Below are 20,564 nucleotides of genomic sequence, written 5' to 3' on the forward strand. Positions count from 1 at the left end.
TCTCTCATTCTCTCTCTACCTTTCATTCTCTCTCCCTCTTCATCTCTCTCTCTCTCTCTCTCTCATTCTCTCTCCCTCTTCATCTTTCTCTCTCTCTCTCTCTCTCTCTCTCTCTCTCTCTCTCTCTCTCTCTCTCTCTCTCTCTCTCTCTCTCTCTCTCTCTCGTTCTCTCCTTTTATACTAGTCCTTATCTTGCTCCTTCGTTCGGTCATGTCCACCATCCCCCTAACCCCCCATACACACACACCACCACCACGACCACCCTCCACCGTTATGCATATATTATCACTCATTCATTTTGTGTCATTGTCCAGTCGCTATTTCCCGTTGCTCTTCGGTTGTGCGGCGGCTATTTCCTCCGCGGGACTTCACCTTGCCCCGCCAGAGGATCCTTACGTCCGCGTGACGTTGTAAAGTGATATTTGGATGTGTCGTTCTGTCGTCGAGGGAGGTGGTAGGGTAGTAAGGGGGAGGGGAGAGGGAGGAGGAGAGGGAGAGGGGAGGCTATGATGATTTCTGAATTACTTGTTGTTATCTGTGGCGTGTGGGCGGGCGGGCTTGGGAGCGACACCGTAAATCCAGCGATTGTGTAATCTCTGTTACACGGGGGGTTTAGGGCGGGAGACGCCTCCGAGGTCGGGCGGGCTGTGGCGCTCAGCTGTTTACTCCTAAATGCACTGCCGGGTTCGGATCCCCTTTTTTTAGACGCATGTTGTTGTTGTTGTTGTTTATTTTCATCAGCAGCAGGGTGGCAATGTATTAGCATCTTAGTTTGTAAACATCTGTGCATGACTTTTGCATGGAGGAAGACCTTTAAAGGGCGTGCGCCTCTGGAGGAGAAGGACGCAGCAGCAGGTTGTGCTCGAGGGTTTAGATTACAAGCGAGAGGGAGGGAGGCTGCAGGCAAAAATCGCCGCCAGAGAGATGTTTTGCGTGCCATTGACTTCGTCATTCCGAGTGCGCGACGACCCGGGGGGAAAAAGTCCGGCCGAGGCTGTCTAAATACGGGGGTTGACACGCGATACAGCCACAGGAGGCTTTGCTCGTCCCGACGCCGCCACCTCTGCTGCCGTCTCTGCCGCTAGTCCGTCGCCGCTGGTCCGTCGCGCTCTCTTTGCGGGGATTTCGATGCGTCGGTAGGGAGGTGTTTCGGCTCCTGGGGTCTCCTGGGCTTCGAACTCTCCCCCAGGTGCCTTTTCCTTCGTCAGGGGAGCCGGACCCTCGAGTGGGAGCAGCAGAGAGTGCCATGGCGTTGCGTTTTATTTGATTATCCGGTGCGAGTCATATCCGCAATCTCTCTCTCTCTCTCTCTCTCTCTCTCTCTCTCTCTCTCTCCGCCCCTTCTCCTGCATCCCCCCTTCCTCGCCCTATCCCCCCTCTCTCTCCCCACCACTATCCCCCTCCCCTTATCCTCCCCCTATCCCCCCACCCTATCCTCCTTTGACTTTATGAGCCGGGCGAGGGTCGCGTGTCGGCAGCTGCGGTCTTTTTCCGAGAACGATGTTACCACTACCCTCGCTGGGGACGAGTATCCCCTCACCCACTCACTCACTCACTCACCCACTTACTCACTCACTCATCCACTGACTCATCCACTCACTCATCCGCTCTCTCATCCACTATCTCACTCACTCACCCGCTTTCTCATCCACTCGTTATTCGGTGTGACAACGCGTTCGCTGATCCACTTATATTTTTTACGCTCATTCATTCACTCACTCACCCACTCACTCACTCACTCACTCACTTATTTGGAATGTTCACGCAGCCACGCTCCCACTAACTCACCCATTCGTACACACCCACTCATATACTCACTCGTACACTCGCAGACTTATTTCCTCACACTCTCGCTCTCCTATTTATGCCGCCACACCTACTCTGTCCTCACAATTATTATTGTTGTTGTTGTTATTGTTATTATTGTTGTTGTTATTATTATTGTTGTTATCATCATCATCATTGCTATTTTGATTATTTTGCTATTGTGTCTATTATCATCATCATCATTATTATTAATCAGTCGTCACCATCAATCACCATCACCAATAATCAACTATCAATCATTATTACCCCCTTCCCCCCTACCCCCTCTCCCTACCCCTATATCCATCCTAACCCCCCCTCACCCACCCCCACCGTCCCCCCATCCCCCAGTCCCCCTATTCCGTCCTAAATCTTAATCCATTTTTCTTTCTTCTTGTCCTCAGAGTGCGAGATGACCAGGCGCTTTGAGGCTGAGGACTCGGAGGGTTCCAACGATGCCATGTCACCATCCAAGGCCAAGGGTGAGTAGTTTGAAGGAGGAGATCGGCTGGCTGTCGTTGCAGGATCTGTTTTGTGTTTGTCTGTTGGTTGGTTTTGGTTTTGTCTTATGGGTTTAATTGTGTGTGTTTTTTTTTCTTTCTTTCTTTCTCTCTTTTTTGGGGGTCATGTGTTTTTTTTTTGTGTCTGTTTGTCTGATTTTTTTGTTAGTTTCTCTCACTCTCTCTCTCTCTCTCTCTCTCTCTCTCTCTCTCTCTCTCTCTCTCTCTCTCCCCCTCCCCCTCTCTCTCTCTCTCTCTCTCTCTCTCTCTCCCCCTCCCCCTCTCTCCCCTCTCTCCCCTTCTCCCTCTCTTTCCCTCTTTCCCTCCCTCTCTCCCTACACCCTCCCCACTTTCGTTATCCTTTCCTGTCCATGCTATTCTATAAGTGGCTGTAAGGCAGAGGGGGAGGGGGGAGAGGGAGGGAGGTGGGGGAGGGGGGAGCGAACACGAAAGCAATCTTCAGGTACACAGACCGATAGTAAGCAGTGTTTACAAACCGCAGCTGAGATTGTTTGTTTACATTCCGGGATGGGGATGGGGGAGGGGGTGGATGGGGGCGAGAGGGAGGGAGGGAAATTACACAAGGGACAAACAAACCTGTCGAAGGAGGGGGGGGGAGAAAGGAGAGGGGAGGCACAGACAGACAGACAGACAGTCAGAAGTGGCGGCGGTGCAGCGAGGCTTTCGGCGACGGCTGTGGATGGGCGGGTGGGCGGACGGGCGTGCGGGCGGGTGAGAGGGTACCCCTGGCAGGCAGTGAGTGTCTGGCGGAGAGCAATTGGCACTTCCCGTTGGCGGCGCCGGGCCAGGAAGTGCCCCGCTGGACATAATCATGGCCGGCCATCACCGCCATCCGGTAGGGGGGCAGGGGGCATGGGGGGGGTTAGTCCTCCATCATGCCATACCTTCCGCCCACACACGCAGCTTGCCTCTGTTGCTCTCGCCCTTGCGCGGTCTCTCTTTCGCTCTTGGTATTGTGTTTGGTTTCTCTATCTTTCTCTCTATCTCTCTTTCTCTCTCTTTCTCTCTCTCTCTCTCTCCCCCTCCCTCCCCCACAGAGGCAGAGACAGTGAGATCGGTAGAGAGAGAGAGAGAGAGAGAGAGAGAGAGAGAGAGAGAGAGAGAGAGAGAGAGAGAGAGAGAGAGACCGAAATCTGCCACCGCCCAATTTATCTTCAAGCGGAAGACACCAGCTGATATTTACCGATACTGTAATTGCGCTTACAGTTTTATTTCCCATATCATGTTTTTTTTTTATTGTCCGTGGTACTCCAACTTCGTCATTTCCCCCGGTACCCTTTACCCCCCTCCCCTCCCCTCCCCTCCCCTCCCCTCCATCCTCCTTTATCCTCTCCCACCTCCTACCATCCACTTGTACCCATCTCGTCTATCCACTTACATTCCTTCCCCTCTCCCTCCTCCTCTCCCCTCCCCTTCCCCTTCCCCTTCCCTTTCCCTCCTGACTCACCTTCCCCTTCCCCACGTCCCTTCGCCTTCTCTGACGAACCTGACGCACACCTGACGCACCATTCCACTTCTACTTCCCCTCTTACACTACGACTCACCTTCCCCTTCCCCTTCCTCCCCCTCCCCCTCCCCCTCCCCAAATTTCCCCGCCGCTCCCCCATTCCCTTCCTCTCCCTCCCCCCTTCCCTTCCCCTCGCCATCCTATACATCTCCCTATCCTTCCTCTCCCTCCTCTCCCTTTCCCTTCCTCTCCCCCCCCCCTCCCCTTCTCCCCCTCTTCCCTCTCCTCCTCCCTTCCTCCCCCTTCCCCCTCCCGCTTCCCCCATCCCATCCTTCCCCCCTCTCCATTCCCCTCCTACTTTTTTGATTTACCTATTTCCTCATCCCTTGACCTGTTCGTCTCCCGCCCGGTGTTTAACTGGAGAAGGTGATTGAAGTGTCTTGCTCATGTTGCCGTCCTTGCTCCCTCCCTCGCTAGTGCCAGGCAACCGGGGTGGGGGGATGGGGGGGGATGGGAAGGGCTGTCATGGCGTCCGTTGCCATCGGGTGTCTTTCGGACGTCTGTGTCTTGATGTCTTTCCCTCACATATTTTCATTTTGATGGGGAGGAAGGAGAAAAATGAGAGGGAAGGAAAGCGAGTATGTACGCGGGGACTCGTGAAAGGAGGAAGGGAGAGAGAGAGAGAGAGAGAGAGAGAGAGAGAGAGAAGACGAGAGAGAGAGAGAGAGAGAGAGAGAGAGGGAGGGAGGGAAGGGCACAGGAGGCGGGACAAGGGTCAGGTAAGGGAGGAAGGGACAGGTGAGGTCCCGAGCCGAGCACGTCACTCTATCCCTCTCCCCCTCCCCTACCTTCCTCCTCTTTTCCCTATTACCCTATTACCCTACCCAGCACCCTTACCCTCCTCCCATACAAACCCCCCTTACCCTACCTGCCCATAGTCCGTATACCCTTACCTCTCCCCCCCCTCCTCCCTCCCTACCCTCTCCCTTCCCCCTTCCCCTTCCCTCCTCCCCCCTCCCCTTCCCCATCCCTCCTCCCCATCCCCCTGTCGGGTTCTTCATAATTTATGTAAATCCACGAGGCAGCCGCACCTGTAGTCGCGTACGAACCTGCGCTAAATCTGACTTTTTTATTTATTATTATATATTTTTTAATTTACTTTTTTTGGTCGGATTATTTTCGTAGCGGCTGTTTCTTTGTGTGTGTGTTTGTTTTTCTCTGTTTTTGTTAAAGGTTGTGATTGGATGTAATTTTGTGATTTTTTTTAAGGGTTTTCCTTATATGGGTGTTATTTTTTTGTTAATAGTGTAATGGTGATGTCGATGTTGTTTTGGATTATATATTTTGTTTATGATTGTTATATTTCGTGACCGTTTTTATCATCATCATCATCATCATCATCTTCACCATAGATTATCCATCTATGCCGACCATCTGATAAAAAAAAAGAAAATTGAAAAGAAAAGGGGAAGGGGGAGGGTAGGGGGAGGGGCGGTAAACTGCTCTCTTTTTCACACCTGTGTTTCAGAGGTAGTGAAAGGGAGGGGCTGGGGGAGAGGGGAGGGGAGGGGAGGGAGGAATGGGAAGGATTAGGACGAGATCTCGTGGGAAAGAAAATAAAAAACAAAAAAAAAGAAATGAAACGACCGGATGATGTGAATTAAATTTAATTGTATTTTTGTTGTTGATTTATTTCAATATATACCTAAAGCAAGAAAATGAAAGGAGTGAAGAGACTTTGGAGAGGGGATAGCATACACCCCCCCTCTCATCTATACCCGCCTTCTGATGCTGTATGACTTTAATCGAAACATAAAAAAAAATAAAGTAGATGCAATAATTCAGTTTTCGTCTTGTTGTTTATATCAGAGCTGAGGAGTCGTGATGAGTGATGGCTCTGTAAGTGGATGCTGGCGATTTTGTGGAAAGTGCATTCTTATGAATATTGATAATTATGCTAATGGTGGAGGTCTGAAGGAAGGCGAAAGGGGAGAGAAGGAGAGAAGAGAGAGAGGAGGAAGAGAGAGAGATGAGAAAGAAAGAGAGAGAGAGAGAGAGAGAGAGAGAGAAAGAAAGAGAGAGAGAGAGAGAGAGAGAGAGAGAGAGAGAGAGAGAGAGAGAAAGAGAGAGAGAGAGAGGGAAATACTACAAGTAATGACAAGGACACCAGACAAAATGCAAGTCTAATAGCCGAGACGAAAGGGCGCGCGCACCCACACGCACCCGCAGACGCGCGCGCCATCTGCGGGTGACCACCGGAACCCCGCGCTTCCCCCCCTCTGTCCCTGCCCTCCCCACTCCCCCTCCCGCTCTAGCGTGCTAGTGCGGATCGCGGGCGAGCCTGCGACATGCGGCCTCCGAAGTTCGCCGCGTGTGGTGCGGTCGCGCTGAGCTCCTCCTCCTCCTCCTCCCTTCGTCCGTCCGTCTGTCTGTCCACCCGACCCGACCCGACCGACCGACCGAACGCTGTCGAACCAGACCCGACCCGACCCAGGACCCGTCGCGTCGTCACTCCCCCACTCCTCTCACTCGCTCATCGCTTGCCGCCTCTCTACGTCCGCGCCGCCTACTCTCGCTCCCGCTCCTCCTCCTCCCTCTCCCCCCCCCCTCCCCCCCCCTCCTCCCCCTCCCCCCCTCCTTGTCATCGTGCTCCTCTTCTTCCTCCTCCTCATTTAGTAGGCCTACGCTCGCCTCGGCTCCGGACCGGACCGCTCCTCCTGCTCCGCGCCGGCCGCACACCGCCGATGCTGTGATCTCGTGTGCTTCGCTTCTGAAGATCTGTGTTTGTTTGTTTGTTTTGTTTGTTCGTTCGTTCGTCTTGAGTGATACAGTGGAGAGTGAGATACAGCAACACAAGGTGGATAGTGCTTGTGAGAAGGAAAGGAAAAGGAAAACAAAAACAATAGATCTATGAATTTGTGATCGAATACCACGGGGGGGTTTTATGTAGCCCTCGACACCCCACCCTACCCTTCCCCGCCTCCCTCCCCCTCCCCTCCCTCCCTCCCTCCTCTCCCTCCTACCGAGGCATGAGCGTCCTCCTCGAAGACCCCGCAAGGACGAGGACAAGCACGAGGTCCTTCGGGATAGGCCTAGGTGATGATGCAGGAGGGACTTCGACGGACCACGAGTTCCCGACGACCTTCTTCTTCTTCGTGACTTCTTCGTTTTTTGTTTTATATCTATTTAGGACATTTTCGAGGGGAACGAAAAGAATAAAAAAAAGAAAGAAAGAAGAAAAGATAAAATAGAAAAAAAGAAGAAGAATAAAAAAGAACAAAGAAAAAGAAAGAAAAAAAAAAAGAAAGAAGAAAGAACGAAAAGAAACCAAAGAAGCAAGAACTCAAAAGAAAAAAGATAAGGAAGGAAAAAGATTAAGAATGAAGTAAAACGAAAACGCTAAAAGAAAAGAAAGAAAAGAAAAAATGACAAAAAACAAAGAGAAGAAAGACAGAAAAAAGAAGAGAAAGAAAATCAAGAAAAAGCGAGATAAAAAAGAAAAAGAAAAGAAAAAGAAAAGGAAATAAAAGAAAGATGAAGAATAAGAGAAAAAGAAAAAAAGGAAAAAGAAAAAAAAAGAAAAAAAAGGAACAAAAAAAAAAAAAAAAAAAAGCAAGAAGAGAAAAGAAGAAGAAGCTAAAAAAAAGAAAAAGAAAGAAAAAGAAAGAAAAGAAAAAACGTAACAAAGCAAAAAAGAAAGAGAGAAAAGAAGTCAAGAAAAGAAAGAAAGAAAAAAAGAAGATCAGAACAAAAGAAAAAGGAAGAAAAAAGATTCAGCAGGAAAGAAGGTAAGAAAAAGAAGAAAAAGAAAAAAAGTCGAGGGAAGAACAGAACGAGAGAAAGAGAGAGAGAAAGAGAGAGAGACAGAGAGAGAGAGAAGAGAGAGATTTCGTCACTTTCGGAAGCTTGTGGAATCGGGTTCGTTAGTCCCGCCGCTTATCTGGGGTTTAATTGAAGGAACAGGATACGTTCCGAAGATTTAAAAAAAAAAATCACAAGTCGTTTTTTTATTTTATTGGACGGAAAACGATAGAGAAAGAGAGAGTGAGTGAGAGAGACACAGGGGAAAAAACTGCAGGTTTATAAATAGAAAAACGTGATATGTGATAAAGAGTGGAATGTACAAGGAGAGAAGAAAATGAAAACGGTTAGAAATAATGAGAAGTGAACTAAGTGTGTAATGCCATACTATTATATGTGAGGAACAGAAAAAAAAAAAAAGAAAAAAAAAAGATGAAAAAAAAAAGAAAAGGAAAGGTACAACAAAAACAGTGCGAGTGTCTGAGTTTCGTGTGTGGGTGTGGGTGTGAAGTCTACGCGAAACGCACGCCCAAGATGGAGTCCTCAGGTAAGGATAAGGACGGCTACCTAATTATTTTGTAAGATATTTTCAGAGTTAACACTTATAGGGAAGAAACGGGGGTTCTTTCCGTGTTAATATTTTCTTTAATTGTTCGATTATGGTGAATAAGCGCAGAGGTCGTTGTTGAAACGGGGCAGTGATGTTGATTGCCATTCTTATCAACAATTGCAGTTTTAATTATTTATTGAGCGTAGCACCGTTAGGAATATTTAACCTAAATAAATGTTACGAACAGAAATACAACTACCATTGTCAGTATTATCATCATCATCATCAATATAATAATGATCATCAGATCGCTATGAATAACACACATTTAACAATCCTCCCGATGCCATAAATTACCTTCTTCCATTCGTTAAATTAGGCGAATTATCATGATTTTTCAACTTCATTCTCGAAATTAACCTAACCTTGTAATTTAACTTCTTCGCTCGGCGTGAAAACCACCTGTAGCTTCGAGCAACAGGTTTACGTATTTCTCTTTTCTTTTCGTTTCCTTTGGTGTTCGGAGAGATTTAATTATGCATAGAGATACACTTGTATATATATATATTTTTTTTCTTTTTGGTAGTGGGGTTTAGATATTTATTTTTGATGTATGGTGGGGAGAGAGTAATGATTTTGGGGAATGTTGAAGAGAGGGTAGAAAGAGAGTGATGTTTCTGGAATATGCGTTTGACGAAAACTTGTGGGATTTAGTATTAGATTTGTAAATGATTAAATCTTTTATATGAGAAAAAGTGGGGAGGAGAGAGAGAGAAATAAAAGGAGGAGGAGGGAGAGAGAGAAAGAGAGAGAGAGAAAGAGAGAGAGAGAGAAAGAGAGAGAGAGAGAGAGAGAGGAGAGAGGAGAGAGAGACAGAAAAAGAATCAGAGTAATAGAGAAGATATATTGTTATCCGCGTGGCCTGTTGTATCCACGTGTTTTCCCGTTTTCTAAACCCTTCCATCACTTCCCAATAGAAAACGAAGTCATTATTAGAGGAGAAGATGTGAAGGGATAATAATGGCGTGACTAGAATCGACTTCGTTTTAATGGGACGGCCTTGACCTCTCTCTCTCTCTCTCTCTCTCTCTCTCTCTCTCTCTCTCTCTCTCTCTCTCTCTCTCTCTCTCTCTCTCTCTCTCTCTCTCTCTCTCCCTCTCTCTCTCTCCCCTCCCTCCTCTCTTCTCTTCTCTCTCTCTCCTCCTCTCCTCCTCTCCCTCTCTCTCTCTCTCTCCCCCCCTCTCTCTCTCTCTCTCTCCTCTCCCCCTCTCTCTCTCCCTCTCCTCTCTCTCTCTCTCTCTCTCTCTCTCTCTCTCTCCTCTCTCTCTCTCCCTCTCCCTCTCTCCTCTCTCTCTCTCTCCCCTCCTCTCTCTCTCTCTCTCTCCCTCTCTTTTCTCTCTCCCTCTCTCTCTCCTCTCTCTTCTCTCTCTCTCTCTCTTCTCTCTCTCTCTCTTTTCTCTCTCCTCTCTCTCTCTCTCTCTCTCCTCTCCATATCCTCTCTCTCTCTCTCTCTCTCTCTCTCTCTCTCCCTCTCTCTCTCTCTCTCTCTTTCTCTCTCTCTCTCTCACTCTCTCTCTCTCCTTCTCTCTTCTCTCTCTCTCTTATTACACTCTCCTCTCTCTCCTCTCTCTCTCTCTCTCTCATATTCCTCTCTCTCTCTCTCTCTCTCTCTTATTCTCTCTCCTCTCTCTCTCTCTCTCTCTCTCTCCCCCTCTCTCCTCCCTCCCCTCCCCCCCCCTCTCTCTCTCTCTCTCTCTCTCTCTCTCTCTCTCTCTCTCTCTCTCTCTCTGTCCCTTTGCCCAGGCAGCAACGTTGGCACTCTAAGGGCACCGGACGTGGCACAACTGCTGCGGGTCGCCCTGTGGCGGATCTGCCCCGGGGGAGGATGTGCTGGGGGGGGGGGTGTATGTCCTGTATGAGTTGCTGTGTGTGTGTGTGTGTGTGTTTGTGTATGTGTGTGTGTACGAATAAGTATGCACGTTGTATGTGCGACTGGTTGTGTCCCTTCGGGTCTCCAGTTTGAAGTGTAACGTATTGTTCTGCCTTTGTACTTGTGTAGCATCACGGTGTATGTGTAAGCGTATCCATTGTTTTTTGCTGTTGTTGTTGTTTTTTTGCTTTTTCAGTGGCTTCACATGATATATCGATGTTTATTTAGCTCAAGGTGAACCCACAGGTGTTAGACAAGTGTTTGGGTGAAATGAATCTCTCTCTCCTCTCTCTCTCTCTCTCTCTCTGTCTGTCTGTGTCTCTCTCTCTTTCTCTCTCGCTGTCTCTCTCTCCTTCTCTTTTTATTCATCTATTCTCCATCTTCTTAGCTATTTATCTATACATCTATCTATCGGTCTGCCTTCTCTCTTCTCCTCTCTCCCTTCCTCTCCTCTCTTCTCTCCCCTCTCCTCTCCTCTCCTCTCCTCTCTTCTCTTCTCTCCCCTCTCATCTCTTCTCTCTCCTCCCTCCCTCCCTCTTCTCTCTCCTCTTCCTTCCTCTTCTCTCACCTCTCTTCCCCTCTCCTCCCCTCTCCTCTCTCTCCTCTCTCCCCTCTCCTCTCATCTCCTCTCCTCTCTCTCCTCTCTCTGGATAACGCTATGACGAAATCCCTTCAAAGGAAGTCATACGTTCTTGCTCCCAGATGATGATCCCAAGCGTAATAGCGTTTAGAGTAATACAAAGTCTAGTGGGCTGGTTAGCGAGCGTGGGCGTGAGGGCGAGTGTGGGTTTAAGGGCCGGGTGTGGGCGTGAGGGCTGAGTGTGGGTTTAATTAAGGGCCGGGTGTGGGCGTGAGGGCTGAGTGTGGGTTTAAGGGCCGGGTGTGGGCGTGAGGGCTGAGTGTGGGTTTAAATAAGGGCTGGGTGTGGGCGTGAGGGAGAGTGTGGGTTTAAGGGCCCGGTGTGGGCGTGAGGGCTGAGTGTGGGTTTAAGGGCCCGGTGTGGGCGTGAGGGCTGAGTGTGGGTTTAAGGGCTGGGTGTGGGCGTGAGGGCTGAGTGTGGGTTTAAGGGCCGGGCGTGGGCGAGAGGGCTGAGTGTGGGTTTAAGGGCCGGGTGTGGGCGTGAGGGCTGAGTGTGGGTTTAAGGGCCGGGTGTGGGCGTGAGGGCTGAGTGTGGGTTTAAGGGCCGGGTGTGGGCGTGAGGGCTGAGTGTGGGTTTAAGGGCTGGGTGTGGGCGTGAGGAAGGATAATGGTTAGAGTTGCAATAATTATGATGATGTTAATGGTCGGATAATGACGGTTGCTACGGGCTGGTTGTGTTGCTCGCTCGTAATGGGCGGATGCGGAGGGCATTGCAGGGATTGGGGAAGGTGGTGGGGGTGGGGGTGGGGGGGGAAGGTGTGGGGAGGACTGAGAGGGATTAGCCAGGTCTCCTCCTCCTCCTCTTTCTCTTTCTCTGTGGTCGTCGTTGTTATTCATGTACTTTTCCACCTCCTTTTAATCCTTCCTCTATGCCCTCTTATACCTTCATCCTCTCCCTTCCCTTCTCTGCTTGCCCTTCGTTTCTTTCCTCCTTCATCCTCCCCCTCCCCCCTTTCATCATCCCTTCTTCTCTTCCCTTCCATTCCCCTCCACCCTCCTCTTCTCCCCTCCTATCCACCCTCCTTCTCCCCCCTTCCATCCCTCCTCCTCACCCCTCCCATCCCCCTCCACCCTCCTCCTCCTCCCTTCCATCCCCCTCCTTCTCCCCCCTCCCACCCCCCTCCTCCTCCCTTCCATTCCCCTCCACCCTCCTTCTCTTCCCCCTCCCGTCCTTCCTCCTCCTTCTCTCCCCTCCTCATCCTTCCATCATCCCCTCCTCTTCCCCCTTCCGTCCTTCCCACTCCTTCCCGCCTCCCTCACACCCTCCTTCCACCCCCCCCCTCCCCCTCCCCCTCCCCCTCAGTCGTCCAGTACCTGCATCATCTTGCAAGAGAGGCCCCGACACAATTGAGGGTGGCAAGTGATAGTGATAGTGATAGTTTAAGAAGGTTCCCTGGCGGTTATGGCGTACGTCTACCGGTCCGGTCTGGGGAGGAGGGGGGAACGGGGGGACGGGGAAGGGAGGGAGGGAACGAACGAGCGGAGGGGGATCTTAGATGGAGAAAGAGAGCGGAGATGGAGGAAGGGGAGATAAAGGAAGGGAAGATGGAGGAAGGGGAGATGGAGGGAGGGAGGGAGGGCACGGGAGTGGAGGGACAGTTGAGGGATGAAAAAGGTCGATTGGAAGTGGGGAAGGAAGGGAGTAAGGGTGGAGAGGGCGCGATGATGGAGGGTCGTGGTTGGGGGTGGGCGGGCGGGCGTGCCTGGGGTGGGGGTGGAGACAAAGATGGTTACAAATTAATGTCATTGACCCAATATGTGCATGTGTATCAGTGCACGTTTGTAATAATAACGAGAGAGAGAGAGAGAGAGTGCGCGTGCTTGAGACGCCGTCCTGCGTGCTTGCGTGCTTGGCCCAGCCACTATGGCCTTTACACGACATAGTTGCGACCTCTTGTGCGTAAATGTCCTCCTCCTCCTCCTCCTCCGGCGAGGCGGGACGCGGCGCGGCACTCAGTGGCACCGTCCGCGAGGGAGAGGGCACTGGCGGTCGTCGGCGGTTGTCGTGTGTCGTGGCATCGCCTCCAAGGATTTTGGCACATAACTGTGATGGCATTATCCAATGTTCTTGCATTGTTGCATAGTGCCGTTGCAGAGTGCCAAGGCATTGTGACGCGTCGTTCAGTGGCATTATGGTGCGTTTGGTGGTGGTGGTGCCTCCTCTTTGCGGCGTGTGGTGGCACTGTACTGATTTGGATGGGGGTGGGGGGGTAGGGGGGTGTTTGTGGTATTTATGCGGGACTGGCAGTGTGCTGCGTGTAAGTGGCACTGTAATGGTAGTAATCCGGCTCGTAGTTTGGCCTTGCTGTGTGAGTGTGCCGTTGAGTGAAGGCAGCATTATGCTTGAGGGTGGCACTCGCCCGTGGCACTGCGCTCTGACTGTATCGTGTGTCGCGAGTGGAACCTCTGTCGACGGCTCCTTCCATTGCGATTGGCACCCTGGCTAGATCCCCCCTCCCCCCTCCTCTCCTCCTCCCTCTCTTCTTCCTCCCTTCCCCCCCACCCCACTGACCCCCCATCGCGTAGTCGAGCGCGAAGGGGCGCGGGCTGCTGGCTGGCTGGCGGCGCGGGCGTGCATGGGTGTGGTAATTGGCAAAATGGGTGTAATCGGGCGACAATTGCCATTTCCCGCCCCCGCCCGCATGGCCGCCGCCGTGACGCTGCAGCGCCCGAGGCCCACCGGAGATGCCTCGTTGTGCCGCCGCGCCTCCAGCCTCCCCCTCCCCCTCCTCCCTGGCCCCCTCCCCTGCCTGACCCCCTGTCTCCCTGTCTCCCTGACCCCCTGTCGCCTTGCCTCTCTGACCCCCTGTCTCTCCTGCCTCCCTGACCCCCTGTTTCCCCTGCCTCTGTCTCCCCTGCCTCCCTGACCCCCTGTCTCTGTCTCCCCTGTCTCCCTGACCCCCTGCCTCCCTGGCACCACGGCACTCTGACACTCTTCAGCTCCTCCCACTCCTCAGCTTCTTCCACTCTTCTTCTCGTCTCGTTCGCCTCTCTCTCCCTCTCTCTCTCTCTCTCTCTCTCTCTCTCTCTCTCTCTCTCTCTCTCTCTCTCTCTCTCTCTCTCTCTCACTCTCTCTTTCGTTCTCGTTCTTCGCTCTCCACACACAGGAAAGGGGGAGAATGAGAAGAGTGGGGTGGAAGGGGGGGAAGCAATAAAAGAAAGCCATAATAAAGGGGTAGATGAGAGGGGGGAAGGGGAAGGGGGAGGGAGAGGAGTTAAGAGGTATAAGGGTATGCAAATTGCCGTTGTATGGGCATTGGGCACTGGAGGGAAGATAGATAGGGGACAGGAGCTGTGGGGTGGGTGGGGGTGGGGGGGGGCGACGTGGTTGAAGGGGGTAGTGGGTAGGGGGGAGGGGGGTTGAGGGTTGAATTGGGCACGAGATCAAGTGAAAGAATCCAAAGCAAGAGTGACGGGCGGGCACATGTCAGGGGGGATGGGATGGGATGGGGTGGGGGGGAGGGGAAGGGGGATAGGGGTTCATAACTGACACATTCTTTGACGCACACACAAATACACACGCACGCATACACGCACACACACACACACACACACACACACACACACACACACACACACACACACACACACACACACACACACACACACACACACACACACACACACAACGTAGAGACACTTACGCACTCGCACTGAATTGCACCAAACACGTGCAAATACGCATATCTCTTTACGCAGACTCAACCACACACACACACGCACACACACGCACGCACACACTCGCCTCCTGACCGAACGAACACGTGCACATACACTCATGCGTAACCCATTCAAACGCGCGCGTGTGTGCTGGGTTTGTCATGGCAGATAAGATAAAAATGGTCTTGTTCTGACTATCTCGAAGGGGAAAGCCAAGAAAAAATGTACGTAAGTGGTCTGTCAGCATGATTATGTCTGGGATGAGAGGGGGGAGGGTGGGGGGTTGTCAGGATGGGTGTCTGTGCCATAAGGAGGTGTCAGCATATGTCTCGGTGCCATAGGGGGGTTGTCAGCGTATGTGTCTGTGCCATAGGGAGTTGTCAGCGTATGTTTTTGTCAAAGGGGGTTTTCAGTGTGTGTCTGTGTCGGATTGTGGGTGTGGTGATGTATATGTCACCATTTATGTATGTATCAGTGTTGTTGGCTGTGCGAGGGTTGCACATAGTATCATTTGTGTGTGTATGTATTTATGTATGTATGTATGTGTGTGTGTGTGCCTGCCTGTGTGCCTGTGTACCTATGCATGTGTCTGTGTCTTTTTGCGTCTGTTCTGAGTGGGTTAACGTTATAGGTGTCAGCATTTCTGTCCGTCTGAGGTTAAGGAGGGAAGGGGAGGGGAGGGGAGGGAAGTGGAGGTCCCAGTGTTGGCTAAGGTGGCGGGGAGGGGAAGAGATGGAGGAAGAGGAGGAGGGGGGGTCTCTTATATGTCTGCATGTGCGTGGCGTCTTCCCCGCTGTTCTCTCTTTTATCGCTCGCATTATTCTCGTCTCCTTTTGATTGCTTCTCCCTTGCGTCAGAGGCGAGATGGCTTCGGGAGTCTTATCGAGTGTGTTGTCACCGGTGGGGTCGTTGTCGGCGGAGCATTGCGGTCGTTATTGTTTTTCTTCTTATTCGTTTTGTTCTTGTTGTTGTTGTTGTTATTGTGATTATCATTGCCAATATTATTATTATTATTATTGTTATTATCAGTGTTATTATGAGCGTTTATCATGATTATTATTGTCGTTATTATTATCATCATCAGTATTATTATGAACGTTTACCGTGATTATTATTGTCATTGTTATTTTGATTATCATTATTTTTATTATTGTTATTATCATCAACATTATTAGTAGTAGTAGTAGTATCATTTTTACCATTATCACCATCAATATTATCATGAGTGTTTATCAGGATTATTATTGTCATTATATTACCATTACTATTATTACGATAAATACTCACCCCTCCCCCTTCCCTCCCCCCTCGCAGATGGCATGGTGAACAACATCACGCTGTGGCAGTTCCTGCTCGAGCTCCTCCTGAGCAACCAGTACAAGCACATCATCACCTGGACCAACTCCGAGGGCGAGTTCAAACTGCTCAACGCCGAGGAGGTGGCACGCCTGTGGGGCCTCCGCAAGAACAAGACGAACATGAACTACGACAAGCTCTCGCGGGCCCTGCGCTACTACTACGACAAGAACATCATCAAGAAGGTGCTCGGCCAGAAGTTCGTGTACAGGTGAGCTGCGGGAGGGTTGTTGCTGTTCTATTAGGGGTGGGGGGAGAGGGGGGAAGGGGTAGAATGAGGGAGGGAGGGATGGGGGTGGAATGAGGGAGGAGGGATAGGGAAGGGGGATGGAGGGAGGGGATGTTCTTCTGTTTTTGGGGTTGTTGGTAAAGGTAACAACGGCAGGTAATTGGTGTTGAATGGTAGAACTAAAGCTGTTATTGCGAGTCTGTTTGTGGTATTATTGATGTTTTTTTCTGTGATTTAGTGTTCCCCTCTTCCCCCCTCTTCCCTTACCCCTCTCACTCTCTCGCTCCCTCTCCCTCTCTCCTCTCTCCTCTCTCCATGCTTGCTTGCATGCTCTCCTCCTTCCGCCTCCGTCACCACACGCATCGCTTGTGAACATCACCGCTCGCAGTCTCCTCAAGGCTACTGTAGCGCGCAATCGGGGCACGGGAGATAGCGGGAGGGGGGCGGGGGGAGGGGGGGGCATAGGTAACAAGCCAGACAGGGAGGGATGAGAGAAGAAGGGCTGACAGGGGGAGGGGGTGAGGGGGAGGGGGAGGGATCCCAAGTTGCTAGGTTCAGGAGAAAAGGAACAAATAAATGAAACCGAAAGGGGGTGGGCGGGATGGAGGTAGCCCGGATGGTAGATAGATAGAAGTAGATACTGGGATGGAAGGCAAGGGAGAGGGAGGGAAGGAGGGAGGGAGGGGAAGGAGGGGGGCGAGTGATGATAATACCCTTGCGACAGACCGAAGATCCTCCTCCTCCTCTTCGGCGACGTCGCCAGGAGGTCGCGCGCAGCCAGGCAGGGCCCTCGCTTCCGTGTCGGGATCCGCGTCCGAATCCGAGCGCGAGGCCTCGAGAGATGGCCATTGAATCCGTGGGGACGGAGCGGACGGAGCGGGTCACTTTAGCTTGGCGACATGGGGCCCTCTTCTCGTTCCCTCACTTGCCAAAAGGAGGAGGAGGAGGAGGAGGAGGAGGCCAAGAGCGCCACGATTCCAAGAGGGAGGGGGGAGGAAGAGGAGGAGGAGGATGGGGAGGGTTAAGGGGGAGGAGGAGGAGGAGGAAAATGAGGAGGAGAGAAAGAAGAAAATGGAAAGAAAACGGGGACAAGACCCTCCTATGCCAAAATGCCCCTTCATCCACGTCAACCCGTTTCGAATCGGAAAAGAAGTCGGCTCATAATACACAATGATAAAGACGATACCAATATCCCTAAACAACCTAAGCCGCGAGACCAAGCCAGCTCGACCTCGACCCCGACCTCAACCCCCGCCGGTGGTGACACGGCCTCGTCCGCCCTCGAGCGAGCAAGTGCTTGAGACGCGCGAGCTCGGCCTTGGGCTCAGGTGACGGACACCCTGGAGTGTTTTGTTGGTGGCAGCGGATGTGATTGCGATAAGGCCCGGTGATAGCGCTCGTCTGATAAGGGCCGATAGCAGACGGTCAGGGTGAGTGCTGGCGGGGGTCGGGGGGGGGGGGGGGCGGCCCTGACGTCAGTGGGATAATTGGCCTCGTAAATAAGAGAGGGGAAAAAATATATGAATAAATTCAGGCGATTAGGAGATAGATATTTTTTTCCTTCTTTATTTTTTGGGGAAAGAAATAAGGTAGAGAGAAAAAAAATACATGATTAAGAATTGAGATATTCAGAAGACTTAATTAGAGTCAGTTTTTTTTTTATATAAAATATTAGCAAGTGTAATCCTTAGTAAATCGCAAGAAATTAAAAGATTATAATACCAAATAAAAAAAAAATAGTATTCCATATTTTCCCGATTTCTCCTCGACAGCAGCGTCTTGTCTTGAAGCGATCGTAAGTTCTCGAAGCAAATCATTAATTTCGGGAAGGGGAGAGCGCCCGATCGAGATAGAGATAGAGATACAGAGAGAGATACAGAGAGATTTGAGGGTTGAAGCCGAGCGCGGTCAGAGCTAGAGCTGGTGGCGCTGGATGGGTTTGATGGCTATTGCGATAGATGGCCGGGGTGGGGGGATGGGGGGCGGAAAGGGTGGAAGGGGTAGATGTAGAGAAGGGGGGAGGAAGAGGTAGGGGTTGTATAAGTTGGGGGAGGGGGAGGGTAGAGGGATACGGAGGTAGGGGCATAAGGAGATAGGTAGAGGGTAGGGGTAAGAGGAGAATGGAGGGGGTGGGGGGAAGGGTAAAGGTAAGGGGTAAGAGGAGAAGGGGTGGGGGTTAAGGATAAGGGGTGCAAGAGGGGAGGGGGAGGGGGAGGGGAGGGGTATAGATAAGAGTCCGACGGAAATCCCGCGACTGAGTTTTCTCTATCGCTCGCTTTGTCTCCGAGAAAAAACTCTCTCCCTCCCTCTCCTCTTGCTTTCTTTTTATCTTTCTCTCTCCCTCTGTCTTTCTTTCTATCGCTCTCCCTTTCTTTCTCTCTCTTTCTATCGTTCTCTCTCTGTCTCTCTCTCTCTCTCTCTCTCTCTCTCTCTCCCCCCCTCTCCCCCTCCTCCTCTCTCTCCCCCTCCTCCCTCCTCTCCCTCTCCCCTCCCCTCTCCCTCCCTCTCCCTCTCCCTCTCCCTCCCTCCCTCCCTCCCTCCCTCCCTCACTCTCCCCCCCTCACTCACCCTCTCCCCCCTCACTCTCTCTCTCTCTCTCTCTCTCTCTCTCTCTCTCTCTCTCTCTCTCTCTCTCTCTCTCTCTCTCTCTCTCTCTCTCTCTCTCTTTTGCACCGGCTGCGTCCGTCACTAGGGAACAGGAGATAACACTTTTCTTGTGATTTTTTTTTTGTTTTTTTTGTTTTTTGGGAGGGTGTGGGTAGGGGTAGGGAGGGGGTTAAACTTATTAATGCGATTGTGAGTAGAGACGACATGGGAAAGGGGGGGGGGAGGGGGGAGAAAGGTTGAATTTGGGTTACGATATATATATGTGTGCGTGTGTGTGTGTGTAATATTTTTTGAGTGAGATTACAGTTACAAGGGAACGGAGGATAGGAGATAGAGATAGAGGAAGAGGAGGGGAGGGGGGAGGGGGAGATGACGGACCAGGAAGCGGCCTCCGAGCGCCGCCATCCGCCAAATGCGCTCGATGATCAGGTAAAATGCTGAACAGGATCTGCCGGATTGACGTTAGGTGCTTTTAAACTCGCGCTCCGTCTCTCTCTCTCTCTTTCTTTTTCTCTTTCTCTTTCTTTTTATGTCTCTTTCTCTTTCTTTCTCTTTCTCGCTCTCTCTCTCTCTCTTTCTCTCTCTCTATCACCTCTCTCTCTCTCTCTCTCTCTCTCTCTCTCTCTCTCTCTCTCTCTCTCTCTCTCTCTCTCTCTCTCTCTCTCTCTCTCTCTCTCTCTCTCTCTCTCTCCCTCTTTCTCTCTCTCTCGCTCTCTCTCTCTCTCTCTCTCTCTCTCTGTCTCTGTCTCTGTCTCTCTTTCTCTCCCTCTTTCTCTCTCTATCTCTTTACCCCCTCCCACCCCCATTCCTTCTCTCCTCCCCTCCTCCCTTTCCCTCCCCCATTCCTTCTCTCCTCCCCTCCTCCCTTCCCCTCTCCCCCCCTCCCTTCCCCTCTCCCCCCCTCCCTTTCCCTCCCCCTTTCTTCTCCTCCCTTTCCCTCTCCCCTTCCTCTCTTCCCCTCTCCCCTCTCCCCCCTCCCTTCCCCTCTCTCTCTCTCTCTCTCTCTCCCCCTCCCTGCACCTCATACACGCGCGGGGAAACGGTCTCCTGCGCTCTCTGACCTTGGGGGGCAATTGGTATATCCTAGACTACTGGCCTGGCACCACACATTGTACTCTGCTGGGCTGGGCAACCGCTCGCCAGGACTGTTTCGCTAGTCCTATGGCTCTTTACTTCTCTCTTTTTCTATCTATGTTTTCTATTCTATGTTTGTTTGTCTGTCTGCATTCTCTTCGGGTCATCTCTTATGTTTGTTTCTCCTATCCTTCTGTTTTCTCTCTTTATTTGCTTCTTGTTCGCTCGCTCGCTCGCTCGCCCTCTCTCTCTCTTGCTCTCTCTCTCTCTCTCTCTCTCTCTCTCTCTCTCTCTCTCTCTCTCTCTCTCTCTCTCTCTCTCTCTCTCTCTCTCTCTCTTTTGCTCTCTTTCCGTCCTTTCTCCCTACCTACATTCCTTCCTTCCTTCCTTCCTTCCTTCCTTCTTTCTTTCTTTCCTTCCTTCTTTCTTTCCTTTCTTCCCTCCTCTCTCCTCCCTTTCTTTTTTCACACAATTTCCCCCTTCTTTTCCTAGTACTCCGAATAGCCTCTTGGAAGTCCTTGAGGCCCGGAGGCGCGGCCCCCTCCTCCCGCCCACCCTCCGCCGCCGCCCTTGTTGACGCCTCCTTTTGCCTTGCAGGTTCGTGTCCTTCCCCGAGATCGTCAAGATGGAGAACAAGATTCCGTTCCACGTGAAGATGGAGAGCCTGGGCAGCAACAGCAGCGCCAAGACCCCGGCAGGAGGCGGCATGTCCCCGTACTCGCCCGGCGGCTCCGGCCTGCAGCCCGGCGCGCCCTCTCCCTCCAGCAGCCACCAGGGCAGCTCCAGGCTGCCCTCGCCCGCCCACGCACCCACACATCCCCTCACCACGCCGCCCCCGGCGCACATAGGCTCATACCCTTCATTAGGTGAGACTCACGCACGTGTTTGCCGCTCGCTCCCCGAGTGGATTAGACCCTTGGGGTTCTGTCTGAGATTGCTAGGCT

At 51.6% G+C, this 20,564-nt stretch overlaps 1 protein-coding gene across 3 annotated transcripts in view; it reads left to right on the forward strand.

The window, feature by feature from the left end:
• Positions 1–20,564, forward strand: part of LOC122245889 (uncharacterized) — a 144,865-nt gene that overhangs the window by 119,183 nt on the left and 5,118 nt on the right. For 2 of the 3 annotated variants that reach the window (XM_086553307.1, XM_043004002.2), the window contains 3 exons: positions 2,211–2,288; positions 15,669–15,921; positions 20,218–20,486. In XM_086553307.1, the coding sequence (XP_086409433.1) occupies positions 2,211–2,288; positions 15,669–15,921; positions 20,218–20,486 (600 nt within the window). Of the gene's footprint in view, positions 1–2,210; positions 2,289–8,030; positions 8,123–15,668; positions 15,922–20,217; positions 20,487–20,564 lie in introns of those variants that run through there. The other variant, XM_043004003.2, reaches the window with a different exon arrangement.

Source organism: Penaeus japonicus, unplaced genomic scaffold, assembly GCF_977035675.1.
Source record: "Penaeus japonicus unplaced genomic scaffold, GWHDUDI00000001_assembly GWHDUDI00000028, whole genome shotgun sequence".
NCBI classification, from domain to species: Eukaryota; Metazoa; Arthropoda; class Malacostraca; order Decapoda; family Penaeidae; genus Penaeus; species Penaeus japonicus.